At 44.4% G+C, this 25,886-nt stretch overlaps 1 protein-coding gene across 1 annotated transcript; it reads right to left on the bottom strand.

The window, feature by feature from the left end:
* Positions 1-212: 212 nt before the first annotated feature.
* Positions 213-25,278, bottom strand: CHRNB3 (cholinergic receptor nicotinic beta 3 subunit). Its single transcript, XM_036299837.1, has 6 exons — positions 25,152-25,278; positions 16,031-16,182; positions 14,963-15,007; positions 4,868-4,977; positions 3,700-4,582; positions 213-2,185 (listed from the first exon to the last, which is right to left on the bottom strand). Exons 1-6 carry the CDS (start codon positions 25,204-25,206, stop codon positions 2,027-2,029), a joined length of 1,404 nt encoding a protein of 467 aa, XP_036155730.1. The 5' UTR covers positions 25,207-25,278; the 3' UTR covers positions 213-2,026.
* Positions 25,279-25,886: the final 608 nt, after the last annotated feature.

Below are 25,886 nucleotides of genomic sequence, written 5' to 3'. Positions count from 1 at the left end.
CAAACAGTGACCTCCTGGTTCATAAGTCGATGCTCAACTACTGAGCCACACAAGCCAAGCTAAAAACTTTTTAAAAAAATTAAAACAATTTTTAAAAAATCTTTAATTTTGAAAGTATTATATAGGTCCTCCTTTCCTCCAATTAACCTCTTCCAATCCACTCCCAACCCACCCCAGGCCCTCACCATCCCATTGTCTGTGTCCACGAATTATTCATTAAAAACATTTTAATCTGAGAAAAAGTTTAAGGTATGTGCTGAAAATCACACACAGAGAGCTGGAAATATTGGAGGATTGAGCAAGAGTAAAAATTTGTCTTTATTTTAAATGAAAACCCCAATGCAAACTTGCTGGTACTGGTTTAATTAGTCAATTGAGTCCTGACTATGTACACAGCTCTACTAGATGCTGTTGGGAATATAACAGAGGGTTATATTATGATATAGGCAAGGCCATAAAATTCACTTAATGAAATACTAAAGAACAATTGCCTTCTAAACCATAAAGCAGAAACTGAAAACACCATGGATTTTCAGAGACAGGGAGTTCAGTGGCGCCCATGTGCTCTATAAAGGCTTCATGAGGAGGTGGAGTGGTAGCAAAGATATGGAGAGTGAGAACAATTAGGACAGCTCTGTGTGTGCCCACTCCTGTGTGCATGCCCAGTGTGTCAACGAGTGTGTGTGCCTGCACGTGTGTGCCCAGGCATGTGTCTGTCCCACATGCTCACACGTGTGATGGAGAGTTGTGTGGGTCCTGCTGCGTCCACTTGGAATTAGCTGGCAAGATTGCCCACAGAGGGTTTTTCTTGCTATACATTTGAAATAAAAATTTATTTGCTCTAAAGTTCTCTTTTGTAGTTACTTTCTGAGGGTTATTGTGATATATAAATATTTATCCTTTTCCATATTGGAAGCGGGTGTTGCCTCCCAATTTAGCTGCAACGAGGAATAAGCTGTACGCACATGTATACAGGTTTGACCTTTGCTGTATTTGTGCCTGGTCAGAAGGAGGCTTGGGGAGTGTTTCATGTGGTATTTTTCAAAATCTGAGACTAGATTCTAATCAAAATGCATTTTTCTAAGATTAGTTTTGCCATTTACCTAGCAAACTAATGAGTTAAATAAAGTTAAAGTCAATAGCATTCTCAATAAAAAGAACAGTGATTTGCCCTTTGATTTCACAATCCTGTCAGGGATTTACGGCATCGAATCCTTGGTTTCATCACAATATTTTCCTGTAAATTCTGTCCTACAGTAGAGAGAAAGCAGATTCATTTTCCCAAAGGATCAAAGTTATAATTAGAAACTGTGTAGTTTAAAAATTGTGAAAGCTCCAGTATACATATCCAAAGAATAGAATTTTAGAGTGGAAAAGAGTGTCAAAAGTGATGAGTCATAACCTCTTACTGCCCAGAGAGGACAAATGATGTGCCTAAGGTCCCACAGCTCCCAGCTGGGAAATGGCTGGTCTAGAGTCCTTGTGCCCTAGTTTCTACTTCACCATGCTGCCTCCTTTTTAAAAAATTCCAATAAAACGTGCAGAAAAATATGGATATGTGGGTTACACACGGGAGCCCCAAAGTTCTATCATGGCTGTTGAAATTTGTCCATCCACAACACGCAGCCCAAGATGTATCTCAGGCAAAGCCACCAAGAACAGGGCACAGGAGACCCAAGTCCTGCCCACACAAATACCTTCACTGAGGCCTCCTTGAATTCTCGGGCCTGTCTTGTTAGGCCTCAGTCCAGTTCCTGGGGATATCCTTGTGCTGCCGGCGTGTGACCTCAGGCCTGGACTCCGCCCTGAAGCCAAGGCAGGGGCCTGTAGAGGTTCTGTTTTACTAGGCGCAGGCCCACGCTAATGGCCACCACGAATTTACTGTGAGCAAACCTACGTTTCCCATGGTTCAGTTTCCTTGAGGACGACACAGGCCCTTCCAAGAAGCATGTGCATTTGGGTGCTGTGTATACGTGCCAGCTGGATGTCAGTTCCATGGCGTGACTTTGTCTCTATGGTAGGTATGTTAGATCGCTCTGGAGACTTGTTCCTTGTGGTAGCTATGTAGCCACATCTTCAAAGAGGGGGTAAAAATCAGGACGGAGCCCGTCACTGAGACGATCAGGAAGAGCCACAGGAAGATGCGGTCCAGAACTTGCGCTACGAATTTCCAGTCTTGTATTACCTGCGAAAGAGACAAAAAGATAGCTTCCATTTAGGAGGCGGGGCAACCATTCTGGATTTGTTCCAAGGCACTTAGAGAGGGTAATATTCCGATTTACAGTTTTCAAAACACACCTAACACATCGCCTGTACGATAGGCTCAGATTCTTCCCGGTCACTTCCCTAATGGTGCCCAAACCAAACGGCCTGTGAACACTGTCATCAACATTGAAGACGTACAATAGAAACACAGAATCGTTGATGCATTTGTAAGCATTGCTAATTAAAACGGGGGGAAACCCACTCTTTTTTTACACAAATAAAAAGCCAATATCTCTCAGTGTGATGCTTCCTGATATTACATATGAAACGAACCACAAATTTATAAATTAAGAATTTTCGTGGCTCAACGTCACAAGCCTATCTTTCTTCAACCCCACATGTGGGCTTGGCTGCTACAGCTCCAGAAGGATGGACACTGACAAGGAGGAGACCTGGCCAGGAGATGGCAGGGATTCATGAGGGAGAGAGGAGACCAAGGCCCTTTGGAGGAAGGGAAGTCGGGAGGGATGGGCAACAAGCTGTTAAGGGCAAGGTCAGAGCAGGAATAAGCAGCGAGGCTGGAGGACAGGCCAGTTATCATCTTTAAAGGGGAAAATGCCCTATTTCTACTACATGAGGATTATGTCCTATGTCTCAAGTCATAGATCTGAGTCCAGGACTGTTTTGAGCCTGAAATTCACAACCTCGACACACATTTTTTGTTCAAATCTGTAAGCTAAATAACTACACCCTTTTCTCTCACCAAAATATTGGTTGTATCCCTCTTTTATTTTTTTCTTTATTGATTAAGGTATTACATATGTGTCCTTATCCCCCCATCGCTCCCACACACCCCCACTCATGCCCTCACCCCCCTGGTGTCTGTGTCCATTGGTTAGGCTTATATGCATGCATACAAGTGCTTTGGTTGATCTCTCCCACTTACCCCCACCCTCCCCTATCTTCCCTCTGAGGTTTGATGGTCTGATCGATGCTTCTCTGTCTCTGGATCTGTTTTTGTTCATCAGTTTATGTTGTTCATTATATTCCACAAATGAGTGAGATCATGGTAACACTCTATTTTTCATATTAGTTTAAAAATCTGACACTTTCTGTTCCTTTACTTCCAAATACTATGGATAGAAATATCCATCATCCCATAAAAAAAATGAGAAATTACCAGAGACCAGAATAGCCTATTTAAAATGTAGAATTGAATTATTTTAAATAGAATTAAGTCTAATCATAAAGACTAGCGCTTAACCCAGAGTTGCTTCACTCTTTCATATTCTGTTTTTGTGAACTTCTTAAAAATCCATGCCCAAATCCATAATTTGTGTCAGGGTTTGTTTTAAATTTTGTACATGTAAAGCAGATAGCTAATAATGCCACATTTTAAACAACGACAGCAATTTTGTTGTAGATCGAAGCGAGAACATTCATTCTGGCGCAGCTCAGTGGCAGGCAGCATTATTCTGAACACTGTCGACTCACCTGGCTGATAAAATGCTCCTTCTTCACGTGCCTGGAGATGTATCTAATGGAGTCAGCAGCCTTTTCCAAGAAAGCAACCAGAACCTTCTCTCCGTCCCCCATCTGCTTCTGTTTCTTTTTTCCTAGGACTTTACCTTTCATCACCCGTTTCCTCTCGTCTTTCTCTGGGGAAGAGTAGCGATCCACGTGGTGCTTCATGCAAAGTAATTTAGGAAGTCTTTGCAGAAAGAGCCTCTTAACCCAGGGGGCCATGGGGTGGTGAGTGGACGAAGATCTGTGGTGAACATTAATGACGAACACGGTGACAATAATCGACAGGGTGACGAAAATCATGATGAACAACAGGTACTCTCCAATGAGAGGGATGACCTTGGAGGAGGAAGGGATTATTTCCTCAATTACGAGAAGGAAAACTGTCAGGGAAACAAGGACAGAGGTGGACAAGGAAAGTTTTTCCCCTTCGTCAGAAGGTAAATAGAACACCAGAACTGTCAGAAAAGAGAGTCCCAGGCAGGGGATTATCAAGAAGAGGGTGTAGAACAGAGGCAGGCGACGCAGGACGAAGGAATAGGTGATGAACGGGTAGGAGTACAGACCGTCTCTCCTGTGTCCCTTCATCCCTTTGGCATTTAGTATTTCCCATTCTCCATTATCGAAGAAGTCTTTCCTGTCGACGTTTTCGTTCATCAAAACGAGGTCGACCATGGTACCATCGTAAGTCCAGGACCCAAACTTCATGGAGCAGTTCTGCCGGTCAAATGGGAAAAACGTGACGTCCATGGTGCACGAGCTTTTGTAACTGGCAGGAGGGGTCCAGGTGACGGTTCCATTCGATTTCACGATGGCTTTGGTCATGAGGGAGCCTTCGAAACGCCCATCAGCACTGTGGCAAAAGTAGTTTCACTTTAATGGTAAGCTGGCTCTTACTCGTTTGGTGTGTGTGTGTGTGTGTGTGTGTGTGTGTGTGTGTGTGTGTGTTGTTTTTTTGCCCACCACTGGACTATTTGTATTTTATTACTTTCCTACTACAGGGTCAAACAATAATTCAAAAAGAAACAGTTCCCTCGCTACTTGAAGTTGTGCATTTCTCTTCATTATTTTACCAACATCAGGCTTTTCTATTTCTGGTCCTAACCTGCCCAGTGTCCTTTTCTTCTCTGATACTTACTTTTCAAAGAGAACTATGTCAGGGAGCCAGAGAGATTCTGATGGGACTTTAATGGAATGAATTCCGCCGTATTCATCAGGATTCCAGCGTAATTTGTGGTCTGTCCATTCCTGCATACAATTAGCACACTGTAATTTTATTCTGAACAGTCAGTGTTTTTCACTTTGGAATCTTCAAGTTTATGTTAATTTACTAGCCCAGTGTTTAACTTACATAGTGCATTACTAGGTCTTATGACCCTATCTGTGGCAGTTGGAAAGATAGGGCTTGAGCCAGCCTGTCTCAGGTCTTGCCCAGGCCCACACACCCATCCTACCTGGGATTTCCAAAATTGCTGCATCTACCTCTCAATGAAGAAGCTCAGCAACAAACAACACAGATTCATGATCCATTTTTTTCCAGCCTATTTTCTCTTATGAAACAAAAAGCAATGATAGATCTAACTCAGTTTCTTCTAGGTGACTTGGTCTAGTGATATTTTAATCTCACGGCAAAGGGTACAAATAATTTTGAACGTCACTCAAGAGTCCTGAACAAACATCCTCCCGGTATGTTCCTATGAAACATCCAGGATCTGCTGACTACTCCTGATGACATTACAACTTTTATCCAAGGAAAAAACATTTTCCAAGAATTTTTTTCTAAGTTTTAATCTGAACTTATCTTATGAGCACCCAATTACAGTTTCAAATTATACTCCTAATAGTGTTAGCCTCCAATGCTTACATATTTGTTCTCATCAGAGAATGCAATTATAGCATGTTTTACAGGGGCTGATGGACCCAGATTAACAAGCATGACCATTAATTGATCTGATTATGAAGGTTAAGAGGATGACATATGGATGACCCAATTACAGTAGAAATGGACTTCCTTAAAAAGATTTTGGATCCAGAATCTTATGAAATCTGACCTGAAAATTAAATTCTTCTATTCTACTGTCCCTCATGTGGACAGTTGAGTAATGATGTAGGATAATGCTAAACGACATTCCTGAACGCTAGAAGGGTATGCCCAGTGCGAGGCTTCCTGGAGCCCAGTGATGTCAGCTTTGTCATTAAAAAAATGGGGAGTCAGCAGAGGGATGACTTGACTGGATGGTAAAATATTACAATAAGCAGGATGCCTGAAAAGGATAGAACTACACACTCTAGATGAGATATTTTCTATTTTAGACAGTGTTTGTGAGGCTCAATCCTTGAAAAACAAATTTTTAAAAATATGAGTCTTTAAAAAGCTACATGTCCCCTAGCTGGTTTGGCTCAGTGGATAGAGTGTCAACCTATGGACTGAAGGGTCCCAGGTTCGATTCCAGTCAAGGGCACATGCCCGGGTTGCCTGCTGGATCCCCAGTAGGGGGCGTGCAGCAGGCAGCCAATCAATGATTCTCATCATTGATGTTTCTATCTCTCCCTCTTCCTTCCTCTCTGAAATCAATAAAAAATATATTTAAAAAAATAAAAAAATTCTACACTCTAAGGGATAAAAATTGCATGACAATTTATGGAAAAACCATGCCTATGAAAACTGACAGTTTAAAAGGCCAAACTAATAAAGTATTTACCATGTTTACTTGGTATTCACAGGCTTATTTTTCCTCCTTTCCTCTGTCCATTTTGAAAAGCAAATATAATTTCATTCCCATGAATAATTTGTTTCTTGCTGAGGAGACTTTTACCATCAGCAGCAGGTCTGAATCTCAGCAATGTTGAGGGAAACTCAGAGTCGCATTTTTTGTCTGTTTCACTTTTACCTCACTTATGTTTTCAAAATTTATTTACAATAAAACTCACCTTTTCTTGTGTATAGTTCTATATGCAAACAGTTGTATAATCACTAACACCATCAGGATACCAGAATAGCTCTGTTGCCCAATAAATTTCCCATTTGTAATCAACCCCTCCCACATCCCCAGCCCCTGGCATGCTGGTCTATTTTCTGATCCTATAATTTTGCATTTTCTAGAATGCCATATCAATGGAATCATGCAGTAGGTAGCCTTATGATCCTGATTTTTTACTTATCACATGGATTTTGGATTCTTCTATGTTGTATTAATTTGTTCATTTTTATTAGTAAAGTCTCCCATTGTATGAATATACCACAATTTTTAAAATTTTTAATATTTTAAAAGATATTTTTTGTTGAAAGTATTACATATGCTCCCCCCCCCCCCCGACTAACCTCTTCTAGCCCACCTCCACCCCTGCCTTAGGCCTTCATCACCCCATTGTCAGTGTCCACGGGTTATGCATATGTGCATACAAGTTCTTTGGTTGATCTCTTCCCACCCACCCACCCATCCACCCACCCCTGCCTTCCTTCTGAGATTGGATAGTCTATTTCATGCTTCTATGTCTCTGGATCTATTTTGTTCATTAGAGTCCACATATGAGTGAGATCATGTGATACTTGTCTTTCTTTGACTGGCTTATTTTGCTTAGCATAATACTCTGAATATACTACAAGTTATTTAACCATTCTCCAGGTAAAATATTTGTATTCTTTCCAGTATTTAATGCCATAAATAAAGCCACTGGTTTTCTGTCACCTGCACCTAAAACGTTCTCGGCTGATCCTGGGGAGAATCCCAGTGGCCCCTGAGCAGGCAGCATGCTACCTGTACATAGGCAGTGAGCCCCACAGCAGACAGACACGTTCTCAGACAGACTGACTGGAGTTGAGCCCTTGCATTCTAGCTCAGTCTTGGAAAACAATGTTAGTGAGCACAGCTAATGAGCCCAACCCCACAGTTCCTCCCTTTGGACCAAAAGATTTTTGGAAATGAAATCATCTGCTTCTTGGATCCAGCTTTCTCTCCACTCCAGGCACAGCCAGTGTTCACCTATGCCCAGCTCTGCACTGCAAAGGGGGAAGGAAGGTGCACGGCTGATATGCTGGGGCCCCTGCCTTGGTGCAAACACCGGTTCTACCAGCTGTCTTAAGAGAACTGGGCCAAACCCCAGGGCGAGGGATTTTTCAGCCAGAAAGTTTTGCCTTGCTTGCTGGCCCTCGAACCGCAGCATGAACAGCTGTGGCCAGAGTTAACAGAGAGGTAGTGGTATATTATGGGGCTCACAGTTGGGGGGAATTAATGCATTCCACAAGCGTGCCAGGCTTGTGTGCGCGCGGAAGACACACCACCACCGTGTACTCCAGCCTGGTGCTACCTCAGAAAGTAAACAAGTAAACTAGGAGACAACTGATAACCACACCTGGGGTCCTTGCTATGAAGGGGGAAGGGGGTGCAGTTGTGGGCAGGGAAGAGACTTCTGAGGAGTTGACCCTCCAGCTGAGACCTGAAGGGTAAGAAGGAGCAGTGGGCGGTGGGTGCAGAGATCTGCCGTAGATGGAGCCGTGTGAGGGATGCGTTTGAAGCCCTGAGGAGGATGTAAAGAGATCTGTAGTGGATTCAGGCTGTGTTCCTGAGCAGTGAAGACAACGGGCTAGCTGACTTTGGTGACGGCTGCTTACTTGGGTGCACCCAGGAGAGAAAGGGCACTGAAGCCCTGGGCTCCCCATGTGGATTGTCCTTTATTAGCTGCAGGTGGAGAGAGTCACCCCTCACAAGCTCGGTGTCCTTCTGTAGCCAGACCTGGGGAATCGGATGCTGTCCCTGACATGCCCATCAGAGGGCCTCACCGAATTTCTACCGTGATGTGAGTCCACTGCCATGCTGGCCGAGCCCCGTGCCCCCAATGACCACGTCGTGTTAGACTCGGCAGGGTCAGGATGAGGATCCAGAGCCCAAATCCTCTATCTTGTCCTCTAAGGAGCTGTGAGGTTTTCTGGGCAGGTGCCTGTTCTCTCCGGAATCTCTAGGAGCATCTGGAGGTTAACCTCCTGCCTCTTCCCTTCTTAAAGTAAGAGATTACAAATAATATCCTGTGTCTGTGGAGCACGTTCTAGCCATGACTCTCAGAGCCCTTGACAAATATCAGCTCCACTTCCCACAGCTCCCAGTGGAGGGCTGTGTTATTGCAGGAAACAGGAGAGTAGGGGGCATGTCGGGGCCAAATAACAAAGTTAATCTACCACTAAGAAAAAATGGAAAAATACTCTAAGTCTAGGTTTCCTAACTTGGAAAAGTACAATTTCAAATCCCTGTCATGAATATCCCCTTAAAGTTGTCTTTTCTTACATATATTACCTGAAATATCACTCATAAATGTCTACCTGTTACCACAATTCAGAATGAAATTTCATTGAAACCTAAATCATAAGATTTTTTTTTTACCATAAATAAATTCTTCAAATTATTCTCAGTTTAATAGTAAGACAACTAGATAGTCAGGGACAAATATTCCTTGCTGTTGCTGTGATTTGCAGCCTGAATAGGACATCCCTGGGTAGTTCAGTTATCTCAAGATCAGATGAGACTTTCTTAAAACCAAATTAATGTTGACTCATTTTAATCTTAAATACAGCAACATGCCATATCATATGTCTCATATTCCCATTACATCCATGAATTGTCTGTGCCAACAGATGGGATTTGTCATTAAGGATGAGAAAACCCTCCACCCACCCACCCCAGCCTCCCGCCCCCCGGCTGTCAGCCTGCTCTCTATCTATGAGTCTGTCTCTATTTTGCTTGTTAGTTTGTTTTGTTCATTAGATTCCACATATGAGTGAAAGCAAAGAAGAAGAAAAAAAGGAGAAAAAACTCATGGACATAGACAACAGTGTGGGGATTGCCAGTGGATGGAGGTGGGATAGGAGGGGAGGGGAGGAAAAGGAGGGTTTAGGGAGGATAAATGGTAATGGCTGGAGAGTTGAGTTGGGTGGTGAACACACAATACAGCGTACAGATGATGTGTTTAGAATTGTGGACCTGAAACCTGTATAATTTGATTAACCAGTGTTACCCCAATAAGTTAATTAAAAAGCAAAAAAGAAAGGATGAGAAAGCCTACAAAGGTGGCACAAGGAAATGACATTTACTGAGTCCCCGCTACATGCCAGATAATGTGTGCATCACATTCACACACAGGATCTCATGTAACCTCCCAAGGACTCTGTGAGCTAGGTATTGCTTCCATTTTATAGATGAAGAGATTGAGGGGCAGAGAGGTGAAATAAGGTTTATATCGCCGGCCTTTTGACACCTAAATTTCTGCTCGATAACTCTTCAGGGTCCACTTGAATCAGAAGACCAAACTGGCCTATTTTGCTAAGATCAGGGCGAGGCTGTAGAACAGGCAGGAAAATGAGATGGTGAGTAAGTAAAGGTCTGAGATGAATTCGTGGACTTGGAAGTGCCACTGCAGGTTGTACAAGGTAATCAGGCTTTGAGGAGATCGCTCAGACATTTAGAGCGCGGCGATCCCTTCTACAGCAGATTTGTTTCTTTCTCCTCAAAGACCAGCCCCAGGGATCTATCCAAAGAAACCTTCCTTATGTTTGCTGAACTTTTTGTTGACCTAAAACAGGAATCAGTTGTTGGAGGAACAACACTAGTTTAAGATGTCGGCCTTGGCAGACATTCAGGCAGCTCTCTTTTCCTCGGGACCCTCCTGGGGAGAGGAGAGGAGAGGAAACTGTTCTCAGCTACAGCGGAGCCAGCTCACTCAGAATCGTATTGTCTTATTGGTGTTTACCCCACAGCCTAGTCCAGTGCCTTACCCAGTGCCCAGCACAGAGCAGGTGCTCAGTAGTGCTTGTTGAGTGAGTAAATTTGACATCTGTCATCATTGTGATTATTCAAATAACACCATCGCGGCAAAGGGTCAGACCCTTGGGTCATAATGAAAGGTTGGTTTCATCTCCATTAAGGTGCTTGCGATGCAGTTTTTTGTTTTTTTTTTTAGCCCTGAACATGACAAAACAGAATCTGAATGGCTAGGGCATTACGTGCCTTCTCACACAGTTTCAGTGAATCAATGTTAATAATCTATTTATAATTTGCAGGGTTTTGACTTCTCTCTGGAAGCACGAAGGAGGAAGACAAATGAATTTGCAAAATAAAATCAATAAAGTGAAGTAGAAATAGCTCCACATAAAGGACTTTCTCAGGCTGTCTCTAAATTTGTGCTTGAGAGGAAAGAAGAGGAATGTCTAAATATAACCAAGAACTGTGGAAATAGAGGCTAACACAGAAGAATAGGGTAAAAAAAACAATAAAAACCACAACAGCACAAAAAACAGGTATCTCAGTTGTGTATGCTACCGTGGAACATACTCTTGTTCCAATTACATCGCATTTTATCCTCTCCATAGATATAAATTAGAGAGTAATTTTAGTAGAGTTATACAGGGAAAGGATTTCCGAGAGGAGTGTGAGAGCTTTGGGAAGTCTTGTTACTGGGAATGCTATTCAGGTGATTCACAACTTCTTCACCTTTTTGGCTTACATAACTATCGATTCTGTAAGATCCAGTTTAAATATCTCCTCCCCTTGGAAGCTCTCCCTGTCTAATTTTCACAATTCCTTATGTGTACTTTCTTTATAGTGTTGATCATATTACAGTAGTTGTTTTTTTTTTTTTTTAACACAATTAAAACTGTCTTCTCTCCTTAAAGGCAGGGCTGTTTTATTCTTTGTGTGTCCAAGATCTACAGAGTATCTGGCACTTAGTAGGCTCTCAATAAACCCTGTGCAATGAATGAAAGATGCTATGAATCCTTACTTCATTCTCTCCTGTCTTTCTAGACCAAGTCCATGAGATGTCCTAGAGACTGAGGAATCCATGCCTTTGAAGACAGGGTTAGAAACTAGCCTTTACAGAGATAGATAGCACTGTGAGAACTGGACATCTTCCCGCAGCTCTTTCCCGTCTGAGGAAGGGAGTGATTTCTCTATATAGTATAAGCCAGACTTCACTTAGCAGTGTGGAAATTGGACACTTCAATTCACCAGTCCTCAGTTTTCTCATCTGCAAAGTGGGAATCCTAAAAGAAATTAATTTATAAGGTGGCTGTGGGAATTAACTGAGTTCTTTCTCATGAAACACCTAGCTTGGTGCCTAAGCACTTAGCACGCAATAGTAAATATTAGGTATTATTGTTATTAGCTGCTCTGAAACTGAGATCCATGTAAAACACCAGTGATAGCTTTTCTTTTTACATCCATTTTATTGTTTTCATTGTCCATTTTTTGGTACCCTTCATCTTTCTTTTACCCTTACAAATATTAAAAAAAAAAAAATTTTAAACCCCATAAAGTGACATCATGGCAGAGTTCAAATACCTCCTATTCCATGCAGCCTTCCCTGCCTGCCACTCATGCCATAGAATTCATCCTTTTTTGCCCCCGTATTGTTTGTGCCATAAGATAGTACTTACTAATACCTGTGTGACATTTCACTCCTAATCCAGTTTGTGTGAGTGGAGCAGTTTTGATCATTTTCTTTGCGATTCTATGAAATGTGCGGTTGCTTTGCTATTTCGACTCCTCCTATGATTTAGAAACAGATCTTGATGTTTCTAGGGCAAAGGCTGGGTGTGGCAGAGAAGGCCCAAGCCAGGGAAACCCAGGTTCCAGCCAGATGAGCTCTTAGATTCTATCTCTGAAAATGGGGACAAGGATACCTGCTTCGCTAATCAAGAGTGGCTGAGAACGCATATGAGAGAAGAGATACGACAACCTTTGCACATTAAATGCAACCCACGTCTCTGGAGCGGGCCCAGAGGCGGCAGGCGGGCTTTTCCAAGTTCAGGTGGCCCCCCTCCTACAGATCCCTCTTGCTCCGTTTTGTTGGAGGTTTTAGATTTTGATTCTGTCCTGACCTGGAGGCGTTCTCCAGGTCCCTGATTCCGGTGGCCTAACTGCTGGGAGTCATTTCCAAAGCTTTAGTGAAGGCCCGAGAGCCCATGGCTTCTTCCCTTCACGTCTAACCTTGTTCTTTGGCTGATGTTTTCTTGCTTTCAAAACCTCAAGAAAGTATAAGGCACCTACTATCTCAATTTCACAGGACAAGGGTCCCTGGACCAGTGTTTTATGTGGCAGATCAGTAAAAGCTTAACTGTGAGGAGCAGTTGGAGAAGGAGGAGTGTGTGAAGCAGTAAGTTTGTTTGTTGTTTTTCTCCCTCAGACTATTTACAGAGAAGTTTTTCTTCTCTCCCCTGCCAGTTCAAATACAGGACTTCCTTTTGATTTTTATTAACTCAAAATACCTCCAAGTTCCACAGCCTCTGAAGTGGGATAAGTCTCTGAAGATAGAGATAAGTATATAGGACAATACGGATTATTTAGATTGTGTTTTTATACCTACATTCTCAGCTTATTATTTTCTCCTGAAGATCTTCATCTGCAAGTAAAATAAAATGCAGATCTGTTTCATAGGCTGCTAGCATAGCTGCCAATGAAAGAATCAGAGAAACTGAAAGCAGTAACTATGCTCTCACTCTGACCAAAGCTTTTGGGTAGAAGCAACTTGATGACCCTAAGTGAAGCTTGTGGGTTCCCCTCACAGTTCCCGTTATCCATCGTTCCTTATGAACCATTAGTAGAGAGATCTAAACAATGTCCACTAAACCGGAATAAATAACTAACTTATTTCAATATAAAGAAATCAACAGTATTTGCATGTTAAAACTGAGCGAGATATTTAAGATAGCACCACCAAGAAGATTTTAAATCTGTGGGAGATTAAGTGGTATCTGAACATTCATTAAAAAACGAGCCGTAACCAGTTTGGCTCAGTGGATAGAGTGTCGGCCTGTGGACTGAAAGGTCCCAGGTTCGATTCCGGTCAAGGGCATGTGCCTTGGTTGCGGGCACGTACCCGGTGGGAGATATGCAAGAGGCAGCTGATCGATGTTTCTCTCTCATCGATGTTTCTGACTCTCTATCTCTCTCCCTTCTTCTCTGTGAAAAATCAATAAGATATATTTAAAAAAACAAAACAAAACAAAAAAACGAGTAATTGCTAACGAGTAATTGCTAACAAAAACAAAAAATAAGCAATTAAACCAGCCTTCTCGCCTCCTCAAGGAAGTGCCAATATTTTCTCCTTTCAGATAACACGCGCAACATCCGGTTTTGAAAGGTAATGATTTCCTGACAACTGGAGACCGAGCTCCTGGGGACAGATGATTCTGTTTTAGGAAACAGGCCACAGTCGAGCTAAAGCAATCACCGAGGCAGAGCGCTGAAGACCAGTGATGGCGAACCTATGACACGCGTGTCAGAAGTGACACATGAACTCATTTTTTTGGTTGATTTTTCTTTGTTAAATGGCATTAAATATATAAAATAAATACCAAAAATGTAAATCTTTGTTTTACTATCGTTGCAAATATCAAAAAATTTCTATATGTGACACAGCACCAGAGTTAAGTTAGGGTTTTTCAAAATGCTGACACGCCGAGCTCAAAAGGTTCACCATCACTGCTGAAGACCATTCAAACGCATTTTCAGTTACATCAGAAAAACATATTCATTGTTTTGTTTGAGGTGTCACTTTATTCTGAAATTCATGGTGGACTCCTCCTGTCATGCCCTGCTTTTTCTCTGTAGGGAGCAACAAGACTCCTGGGGGTAGGTTTTTCCCACGGAGGACCAATAGAGTGAGGGGGAATTTAACATCATCAGTTTTCTCGTCCAAGTGCAGTGCCTTAAATGGGGGAAAGTTGCACCCTGGAGCCTTTACCCCCTTTTCTCCAAGTAGCCCAGGGACCAGTGCCCAGGCCTCATGACCAGTTACCCTCCCACCGCACGCCCAGTGGACAGTCCAACAGAAGGAACAACAACAGAAGAAGGCACCCTGTGAGTGCCCAAGACCTGCTTTCTGACTCTTGCAAAAGAAAATTAAAAAATAATAGACCCACCCTGGCTGGGTGCCTCAGTTGGTTGGAGATTCATCCCATACACCAAAAGGTTGCGGGTTCAATCCCCAGTTGGGGTGTCATATGGAAGGCAACCCACTGATGTTCCCCTCCTCTTTCCCCCTTCCCTCTTTCTAAAAAATCAACAAAAACATATTTAATAAAATAAATTTAAGAAAGATTTTTTAAAAAAGAAACCCACCTGCTCCCAAATTTCTCCCTAAAGAACCCAATGTGCCCTTTAAAATAATTATTTTTCAAATAGGAGCCTTTCTAAAGAATGGAGATAATCAGGTTGGCAAGTATAGTTCTTGAGTTGACATTTACCTGTTTGAGCCACACATTTGTTGTCATCAGCTGGTTCTTTTCATCCTAAGAAAATGACAAATAAAAAGATGTAAATTCAATTTAAGTGAAGTTGCATTTTGGATTTTTTTTTTTGTCAGAATGAACTCTCTGAATCTTACCTTTGAGGTGTTCAAAATGTAAAGAATTCTCAACTTAAGAACTTAAATGCATGAGATCCTAAAATATTATGCATATTTTGCTTAAAATGAAAAAAAAATAATTAAAGCAAGTGGCGGTTCATTGTGGTGGTATTTGTATGTAATTGCATAACCCAGGAAGCACTTTCGGGATGCCAAGTAGAATTAAATATTAGCTAAATTGGAGTGGGCTGTGCACGATTTTCTAGAAGGACTCCTGGGCATTGAGTCAGCTGGGGTGGGTGAGTGTGTGGTGGGTGGGGGGTTGGGTAACGTGGGAGGATTACTCTGGGACTTTGGGGACCATAGCAGGATGATTTTGCAGGATTTGGGTTGTTACAGTTCGCTGATTTTCCAGGAACGCAATCATGGCAGAAGTACGAGCTCAGCAAGAAAATTAGCAGAGAATCCTAAAGTGTGGGTGAGGTCAGGGAAAGGTGCGGGTGCCTGAGGGGCCCCAGGAGGGTGGTGGGGTTGCCCAGGCACTGGCTCTTGCTGTCATCATCTATCTGCCCTCTCTCCTTGCAGTTGCCCCTGCCAGCCCTCCCTCAGCTGAGAGGACTCTGGATTAGCCTGGGTTCAGCTCTCCTACTCTCCTGCCTCCCCTCCTCACCCCGGGTGCCCACAGCAAACCCATCAGCGGCAGTGCCCATCCATCCTCGCAACCATATCCACCCTCCAGCAAAAAGGCCCTGCACTAACGGTGTCGCAGTGAAAATGCACCCTGTGACACTCCTCATTCTTTCCTCGGGTCATTTCACTGGCTTCTTGGGGCAGATTTTCTCTCCCAGTGAGTTATTTTTAAAATCGAAATGGCAGCCATGGGGAAAGAAAGCAAAATAAAATCTCAGACTCAAAAAGAGGTTAAGGAATGCATGTTCTTTTTGGGTTCGTGTCAAGGATTACTCACCACATCTACAAGTTGAGATATTTTCAGTCCAAAGTGTACTTTTATGGTGTCATTAGAATTTAATACAGGGCGAACCCACTTCTGATAACCTTGGAATAAATGTCTGAGGAGGACATCTTCAGTTTCGGCTATTGAACGGAACTCCCCGGCTGCTGCAAGAATCATGAGGGAACCTGAATTAATGGGAGAGGCATAACGGTTGCTTTCGCATCCGATGGCTGAACCTTCCCATACAGGGTGTCCCCGAAAAATGTATACACGCATTAAATAATTATAAAGGCGGTGTTTATTAAAATACCTTTCATTTTCAAAATTGAGCTATCAGCTGTTAAAGTGTGTCCACATTTTTGGGGGACACCTTGTATTCCTACACGGCCTAATTCAGCAAAGACAGTTTTGAGGGCAGCAGGGTTCTCTTTAACCATTCTCCACACCCACAACACACAGCTAAAAGTTGACTGTAAACTTTACCCAGAACTTGACTCTCACGGGGTCTTCACATCATGAGGTCAACGCCTTGACCCCAAAAAGATCATCTACAATCATCCCCTTAGTCTCTACCTCACAATTCACCTCCTTACAGACATGGGCTCTGTCCATGTGCTATTGTTCATCACTGCCCATTGGGCCCCTTCATACATCTTATCACAATTTGTCGTTTACAGTATTTGTCATTATTCATCTCCCCCTTGAGGTGCTTATCCAGCACCTAGAACAGTGCCTGGCCCATAGCAGGTGCTCATTTTATATCCATTTAATGAGTGGACCGATGAAGGGAGTGTGTCAGGACCACTTTCCAGCCCTCCAGCACATATCCACTCAACCCCGCCTCGTGCCCTGCACGGTTTTCTCACTTCTTCCTGAGAACATCTTCCTTCATGAAGACCTTCCCTGGTCCACAACCAGGGTCAGCGGCTCTTCTCTGCCCCTAAAGGTGGGAGAACCTGAGAAACTCCCTAATTTCAGGTTTTAACCCTCCAGTTGCAGAAATGGCTTAGGAATGCAGTCTAGAGATATGTTTTGTCTCTTCTCAGTGTTATCCTATCAAGTTTAAAACAAGGAAGCTCTTTGTTGTTGCTTTAAGTATAGCCCCCTCTTCATATATTCAGCAACCTATTAATATCCTACAGCAATTCATCCTGCACGGTGTGTTTTACCATAGAAAACCTTTCTTCCCACTGAGAGATACACATTATGAGAAATGATCACATGCAAGACACCCCCCCTCCCCAGTTTACCAGATCAAAACCCCAAAGTTCTTAGTAGGAAGAAAAGCACAATCGCACACATTCCCCATATGTGCAGGACACCTTCCGCTTATTAAGGGAGTAGAAATTCGAAATGCATCCTTGCGGCTCCTTGGAGTGAACAAGGGTATGGATAGGACAGGCTCTGTGAGTGCTTCCACTCTTTTCTCCTTTGCTTTAGAAAGTGTATTAAAATGCAAATGAGCGACGGAGAGAGATAAAACCTTACATTTGTGCTTATTTATTTAAACTTGGATGCTTCAATACTCTCAGCAAGCGAGGCTGGGCGGCTGCCAGGGCAGCGCTCTGTAAAGGCCCTAGAACCTTCCTGGAAACGGAGCGGGAGGGAGGAAATTGAAATTCCCCGAAGCCTTCAGAGGAGAGAGGTGTTCATCGTTCCGGCTGAACCTCCAGAATTTCCCTACCCCACGTCCTGTCTAACTTCCTTCAGAATGCATCGCAACAATGATTGCGTCCCACCGTCTCCACTGGGGATCACCACCCTGCTCCCGAACTCCATCATCTCTCTCTCTTGGATTCCAGCTCCGCTTCCTAACGTCTCCCACTCTTGTTCCTTTCCCAGTCCATTTCCTGCCCAGCAGCTAGAGACATTGCTTCAAAGCTGAAAAGCATATGTCAGTTCCCTGCTCCAACCCACCAAGGGGCTTCTCATCAAATTGAGGAAAAACATCCCAAGTTGTTGCCATGGTCTCCCAGGCCCTCTGTGGCTGCTACCCTCTCCCCTCTGCCTGCAACCCCCCCCTCCCCCGCCTTCTAGTGCCTCAGGCCCATCTGCTCTTTGCAGAACAGGCCAGTGTGGTTCCACTCTGGGAAGGTCTTGCCCCACACTCATTCCTTCACTTTTCCCCTTTGCTCAAATGCCTTCTCCTTAAGGAGGTCATTCTAGGCTACAGGATCTAAAAATCTCTCCCCACTTTCTATCCCTTTATGGAAATTTCTCTTATGTCAGAGGCTTGATCATATTATATGTTTATTTGTTTATTGTCTGCCTGACTCACTAGGAAATGCCAGCTCCAGGGCTGTCTCCCCAGCTCCTAGGGCACTGCCTGGCACACAGTGGCAGCCGAGCTAACAAACATTGAATGACAACGCAGTTATCTGCTTGGCTTTTGTTTGCCAAGCAGTTTTTGGAGGGTTTGGGCCAGAGCTGAATTGCTAGGGAGAGGAGCGAGGCATGGGGGCCACAGCTGTTCCCCTTTCTGTGGCTTCCCCTGCGCAGGCAGCCCCTCCTTCAAGGGGAGAATGTTTTTTGTGGCAGACACTGTTAGTTCTCTGCCCAACAGTCATTTGCCCTTTCTTCCTTACTACCCGATGCTACTTTATTCAGGATTGCATGGTGCCCAGTTAGAATATTCCCCTCTCAGGCTCCCTTACAGCTAGGAATGGCCGTATGACACCTGTGGCCAAGTAAGAAACAAACAGAAGCCACTGAGTGAGGTTCACTCAAGAGGATGGACTCAATCCAACCTGCACCTTTTCAACCTTTCATCTTTTACCCTCTGCCCTTTCTTCTTCCTTCCTGGAACTGGGACATGATGTCTAGAGAATTAGCCACCCAATATGCAAGTGAGCCTGATGAAAGCTGCACATACAAGAGGGCAGAACGGAAAGCCTGACGCAGCCTGGGTCCCTGATGGCATGGCAGGATTGCCCCAGCAGCCCTGGACTGCCTGCCTCCAAATTTCATGGTGTGTGAGAAAAGCAATCCCCCGTTTGGCTAAGCTGCAGGGGCCGCTGTCACGTGCATCTGAGAGCAGTTCCATCTTCTGAGAGTGACAGAGAACTGACCTTCCCTGAGAGCCCTTGTGACCAACCTCAGCCCAATGAGTAAATATTACATAAGACAGCATCTCACAACAGATGGAGACACTCCAGGGAGCTGAGACACTGAATAATGTCTGAACCAAGACACACTCATGCATATACACACACACACACACACACACACACACACACACACACACACACACACTTCTTAGCTTGGACGACCCTGAGCCATTATAATTTGGGACATGAAAGAGATCTCTCTCATGGCAGGAGAATTTTACTCTTGTTTTGAAGGGAGGTGGGGTTGCATGTTGGGTTGGGGCTTCTAAAATTAGGATCTTGACATTCCTGGGATTGGTCACCCCCGAAGCCATACCCTCCTTGAGGATAGGTGGGCCCAAAGGGAGATGAGCAGGTCTGCTCCTTCAGGGACCTGTATATGCTTTGATCCATGTGTCCAGTGTCAGAGGGTGAGTGGCTGTCTGAATCAAGGGAGGGAAAGCACAAATCTGTACTGGCTGCTATGGGCTGAATGTTTGTGTTCCTTCAACTTCACGTTGAAGTCATGTTATATCCAATGGGACTGTATGTGGAGATAGGGCCTATCAGGAGGTCATTAAGGAGAAGTGAGGTCATCAGGGTGGGACCTCACTTCTCCTCAGGATTGATGTCCTCATAAGAAGAGGAGGGAAGACCAGGGATCTCCCTTCACACAAGCACTAAGGAGTAGCCAAATGAGGACACAGCCAGAAGGCAGCCGTTTACAAGCCAGAAAGAGAGTTCTCACTGGAAACTGAATTCCTGGCACCTTGATCATGGGTTCCTAACCTCCAGGACTGTGAGAATAAATTGGTAAGCCACCAGTCTGTAGTAGAGTATTTTGATATGGCAGCCCAAGCTGACTCCTACAGTCTGTATTGACCAAAATAGACCCGACAGGCCAAAGGTGTCATGCTTTTGCCTAATATCTTCAAGCTTCCTGAACTCTCTGAAAATAAAAGCTGGAGCCATTGATGTTATTGGAGCAGGTATAGAGCACAGCCCTGGAAATGTTTCTGGTTTGTCTGCTTTGTAGACTAGAACATTATGAGGAAGAAAAAGTGCTTCCATCATTGATTTTTTTTTTGAGGCCAGGGCCTCAGTAAATATTGTATGACGTTTAGTGAATGAACGAACGAATGAATGAATGAATGCACAAAAGGCCTAATCGAGCTTTCTGTGCACAGGGGAAGGAGGCTGAGGGATCCCAGCACTAGAGGATACAGAATCACAGATGTGCTCAAGATTACCAGGACAGGTGTTGCCTGTGTTAAGGAATAAATGCATTCCTGAAAAGCTGTGTGTAAACAACATTTTTTCCAATGAATATAGTTTAAATTAATTAGGCAAGGCCAATATCTAATCTAATAAAAGAGAAACATGCAAATTGATGGTACCTTCACTATGCCCAAGCCACGCCCACCAGCCAATCAGAGTGACTATATGCAAATTAACCCAACCAAGATGGCAGCCTGCAGCCACAGAGCTGGAGCAAGCAGGAGGCTTGGTAGCCCTGGCTATGGAGGAAGCCAAGCTTCCCGCCTGCCCTGGCCGGCTGTGGCCTCTGCTAAAGGCAACAAAGTTTCAATTATAGAAGATAAATAAATCCCAGATACCTGCCTCCAGCCAGCCTCCACAGGGAGCTTGGGTGGCTGGGGGCTGTGGCTAACATGCAAACAGCCATCAGCCCCTCACCCAGACTGGCCAGGCACCCCAGCAGAACCCCCACCCTGATGGCTGCCAGCACAGCAGTGATGGCGGGAGCTTCTCCCGCCTCCTCAGCAGCACTAAGGATGTCAGACTGCAGCTTAGGCCTGGTCCCCGCTGGCAAGTGGACATCCCCCAAGGGCTCCTGGGCTGCCAGAGGGATGTCTGACTGCCAGCTTAGGCCCGATCCCCCAGGGAGCAGGCCTAAGCCAGCAGGTGGACATCTCCCGAGGGGTCCCAGACTGTGAGAGGGCACAGGCCGGGCTGAGGGACCCCCTCCCCACCGAGTGCACAAATTTTTGTGCACCAGGCCTCTAGTAATAAGATAAATGGACAAAATGAAGAAGCTTCTCTTAGAAGGTGACACTGCCTCCCCCCCGCCCCCCCCCCCACTGCCCCCCACCAAGTCAGCTTCCTGACCGGGAGGATGGGAGAGCATTTATATTCATAACTACTTCAGCATTAATTAAACAAGAAGGAAAAGTGAAATGATAAAGAAGCAAAGACAACAGAACTGGGACGGACCTCCAAGAAGACCTAAGCCCTCATTTCACAGGTGAAGGTTTGGGGGTACCCAGCGGGGGAGTGACTTGCCCAGGGTCACCCCGTTCAGTTAATAAGTGGTGGGTGTGGCTCCTGACTCCCAAGTCCACAGTCTTTCCACCAGCCTATGAGACTCTGAAGATTGAGGAGGCAAAAGACGTTCCCGCCGCTATGGGCTCCTTACTGTCACATAAAAACTGTTCCAACAATTCACGTCCATGAACAGATGCTAATTGTTACGCTATTTTTGTTGCTGTGTTGTTGTTAGCATTGTATTTTCCAAAAACACTTTCGTGTTGTTTAAAGCAACCTGTTGCCGGGAGGAATGATGTTCTGAAACCAGGTCACAGTTCATCTTCGTTTGGTCTTAGGGAGACGCTTAACTCTGGCGACTGTGTCCTCTGACCCTCCTCGAATCTGCCGGTGCTCCGTCAGACTGCTTTCCCCGGGACCTCTAGAACGGGCACCTCCCTCTATGATCACTCTTCTTGGAGGTGGTCCTCCAAGAAGACTTAACCATGGTCCTCCCACATTTCCTTGCTTTGAGTTCTGCTTTGCATGCTCATCCCTCTTCCCCCAACACACACACTTAGTCTAACACACATCTTCAGAGGATGTGTGCTGCCTGTTTGCCTGTTAAAGCCTTTCACCAACTCTTTTGGTAAAAAAGGCGTTTTGTTTCTCCCTTAACCCCAGTCCCTCCCCTTTCTCTTCTCCTCTCCCTCGCCCTCTCCTTTTCCCTCTCCCTCTCCCTCGACCTCGCCCTGCTAACTCTTTGTCTCATTCTCCCTTGGGACTAGACAAGCAATTCCACGGGCAGGGGCTGGGAGAGGCAGCACCAGAGAGAGAGCACATGCAGGGGACTCGGACAGGCAGGGATGGGAGCCCTTGTGTATTTCCTCCAAGGGGAGCCCGGGCTGGGAAAGCGCTCCAGGAGGGAGCGCTGCTCTTGGCTCAGGATGCTGAGCCGGTGGCCAAACCTGTCACTCATTAGAATGAAAATCCAACAAATATTTACTTAACACTGAGAGGCCTGCACTCAGATCCGGAGACATGAGTTCTGGTCCTGACTCCAAGCCGCAGGATCTTAAGCAAAGCATTTAACCTCGCCCAATAAAAACACAGAGCAGGAGACCGGTAAGGGCCCTACATACACTCACACGCCCCTGCTTCTAGGATCTCTGCGTTCACCAAACAGCCACACAAGGTAACCTATTAATGCCAGATGTTTGCTGCCCTAAAGCAATGAAAGAGAGCCAAAGTTGAAGATGCACCATTGATTAGAGGACAGACCTTCACCCCTGGCGGCCGCTTACGGAAGCAGAGCAGGCGTCCAGGTAAAGGTGCCTAAAGCTATCAAGGGACTGGACAGGAGTCACCCCCGTGAGGAGGTGAGAGCTCTCTCCGCCCCAGCAAGTGGAATCGGAATTGGAAGAGATTCATTTGGATGAGGCACCCAGCAGCAGCTTGAGACAGAGGAATGTTTCTTTGGAACCTACAGCGTGACCTTGTGCTCTCTTTATGTCTCTTGATCTCGTTTCCTCTCCTTCCTCCGGGCTCTCAGACCCGCTGCTCCCTCCTCACCCTCATATCAATACTTCAGCAACATTCTGACAAACTCACTCCCACCAACGTATGAATAATTGATAAGACTCGATAGATGAAACTTCCTGTGATTACTTACGGTTTTATTGAAGACAACACTTCATTGTTTATTCTCAGCTGGGAGAGTAAGGAAATAATTGAAGAATTTCAAACTTCAGCAAGTATGTTTGAGAGACGTGCTTTTTTTTTTTGTTTTGACACCTTTTGGTATATTTTGGCTTTGCTTTCCATGATCACCACCTTGTCCCCCCAAAAAGGCATACCACAAACACAGTAGCCTTTTCTGTTAACACATAGAGCTAGCCTGAAGAGTGAAAGCCAATATACATATTTAATGGATTCTTGCTAGCAGGAGAGGCTATTAGAATGGTTGTGTTTTATTCCCTCTTGCATCCCACATGCTAAAACCATTCCTAGGATACAGGAGATCCTCAGTAAATATTTATTGAATGAATAAACCCACATCATCATGTGGTAAGAGCGTTGGGGAGATAAATAAGATACAGTCCCTATTTCTGGGAGCAGACACAAACACACAGAGCATGATTTAGCAATATAAGGAATGTCACGTGGCCATGCACAATTATCCTTTTCACCGAAGCCAGAGACATAAAAAGGAGGGGTTCCTCCTTGTAATTTGTGTGACCAAAAGAAATGGTTTCTTTATAATGAGTAGTAAAGGACTTAAGGAAAGGTGTACAGGTCTAAATATAGAAATAGACTCCAGTGGATCTAGAAATATTCACAAATATGAGAGTTCCTAGGGTTATTACATAGATTTATTATAGATCTATGACCGATGTACACAGCTCAGTATACACTCTCAAATGCCTGCAGCCTACACAATGGGGATGAGGGCCAGGTTCTCCTCCAAATCAGATTTTTTATGGAACTGTCACTGTGCAGGGAGGAGGATGCATGGGTGAACTAAGAGGGTTTGTGCTCACTGCCCTTGCTAACCAGTGAGATGATTTCCCTGGAGAAACAATGATAAGAATCAATCTTTTCATAGTAAATAGAATAGTAAGTTAAGGCAAAACCCCATTCGATGCATGCACACTAATTGGATGCTAACGCACACCGAAGTTGATTATTATTTTTGTGATTGACAAATTGCATTTTGGGCTTTGCAGAGACCAAATGTAGTGATACTGGAGAGTGGGTTTGATGCTCTCTGCACTTAGAAGTCACTCTGTTTCTGAGTCCCAGCAGGAGGAAAGGCTACGGTGTTAAAGATATGATAGTGTCCAGGTGTGTGTGTGCCTCGTGGGCCTACGCCTTTTAAATCAGGGATTTATTTCAGGGTTTAGGCAAATCTATGTCAGAACCTCTGGTTCTCCATCTGAAAATTGCAATAATCAAACGTGGCAAAAATACTAGTGACAAATAAATACAAATTGCTAAGGGAATGAATGACACTGTTTCCTCACCATCTGGCTCCTGGCTCTCACTGGTTTCTGGTGCAGTGGAAGGGTTTTCTGCTCCTAAGTTACATACAAAGTGAAATGATTTCAAAACCCAGAACACCGGCAGGTGCAATGACCACTTTCTCCTAAAGTTTTCAGTTTTCTGCTTCTTTCCCTTTTCCTTTCCTCTCTCTTCCTCTCTCCTTTTATTTGCCCTCTTTATTAAAAATGTCTCAATTTTCAGGTGGACAATAGTCACAAAAGGCTCACACATGTTCCCAGACATTTGATATACATCTTTGATTGTGATGTACAAACATACTAAATATGCCCATATACACAAAATTATTAAAATATTTATATAAGTCTACAAGATAGATTGGACAAAAGTATCTATACACAGATACGATGATTATTAGTAGGCAGGATATAAAAATGTCAATCCAATACATTCCTGTGCCAAGTATTTTAACAATTCTCTGAGTGACATTCAGTGCGTCTGGTAATATTTCCCCTGTTTTTACCAAGCTCATAATGATTCAAAAGGAATAGCATGATAAGTGACCAAAGCATAAACATTATGAGATTCCTGGATATGATTTCTTCAGCAATCTACAGATTTTATAGAATTATTCATCGAAGCCACATCCTAACGGTTACCCTACAGGTACCTATCCATGACACTTTGTAATTCTAACATTCTCAGCACCATGGTTCCACCGTCCTAGCTTGAATAACTCCTCAGCGATAAAGTTTTCATTCAGTTTAACCGGAGCTTAAGCTTACCTGAGGGAGTGACACCCAGGACGGCGAGCACCAGGATGCAACCTGCCGGCGTCATGATGTCATGTTAGAAGGAAAATTTCTTCCTTTTCAATCACACAGCGTTTCCACCGGGAGAGGGGGTGTTGGAAGGGGCGTGCAGTGGTCCTGAGCCTGACCCAAGGGGAGCGCAGACACCTGAAGTGGGAGACAGCAGCCTCTGTCCATCTCACATCAGGGTAACGTTCCTGAAGCACACTTCATTGATTTCCCGTCAGCTGTCAGGTCCTGCGAGGCTACAACGGATCTCTGGGTCCTAACTCCTGACTTATTAATTTACTCTCCTGCAAAGAGACGCAGGGCAGTGGAGAAAGGATGGGGCGAGACCACTTCTGAATAGTCTGCTGGAGATCTGTGTAAAGGAGAAACGCTGCATTTGATAACCTGTGTCCTGGGAGCTGGTGAAAAGTTTCTCCTGTGTGCTATTCCCCTGTTGTCTCGGAGCTTAAGAATAGGAATGAATCCGAGGGGGTCAAAGGCACAGAGTTCCTGTTGTCAAACAAGTCCTGGGGATGCCAAGCCCAGCGTGGTGGCCGTGGCTAGCAAATACTGTACTGCACACTCGAAAGTTGCTCACAGAGCAAATCCTCAAAGTTCTCGTCACAAGGGGAAAAGTTTGTGACTGCGCTGATGGATGTTCACTAGACTAATTGTGGCGATCATTTTGCAATATATACAAGTATCAAATCGTTATGTTGT

This window comes from Myotis myotis, unplaced genomic scaffold (assembly GCF_014108235.1).
Source record: "Myotis myotis isolate mMyoMyo1 unplaced genomic scaffold, mMyoMyo1.p scaffold_m19_p_3, whole genome shotgun sequence".
NCBI classification, from domain to species: Eukaryota; Metazoa; Chordata; class Mammalia; order Chiroptera; family Vespertilionidae; genus Myotis; species Myotis myotis.
This window is presented reverse-complemented; position numbering and strand designations above follow the sequence as displayed.

Excerpts from the sequence above, each read along its gene's own strand:
- CHRNB3 (XM_036299837.1), bottom strand. The coding sequence starts at position 25,206 with ATGACGCCGGCAGGTTGCATCCTGGTGCTCGCCGTCCTGGGTGTCACT. Across the intron at positions 4,978-14,962 it reads CAAATGTGTGGCTCAAACAG|GAATGGACAGACCACAAATT; the intron begins GTAAATGTCAAC and ends AATTGTATGCAG. Across the intron at positions 2,186-3,699 it reads AGGAGCATTTTATCAGCCAG|GTAATACAAGACTGGAAATT; the intron begins GTGAGTCGACAG and ends TCTCTTTCGCAG.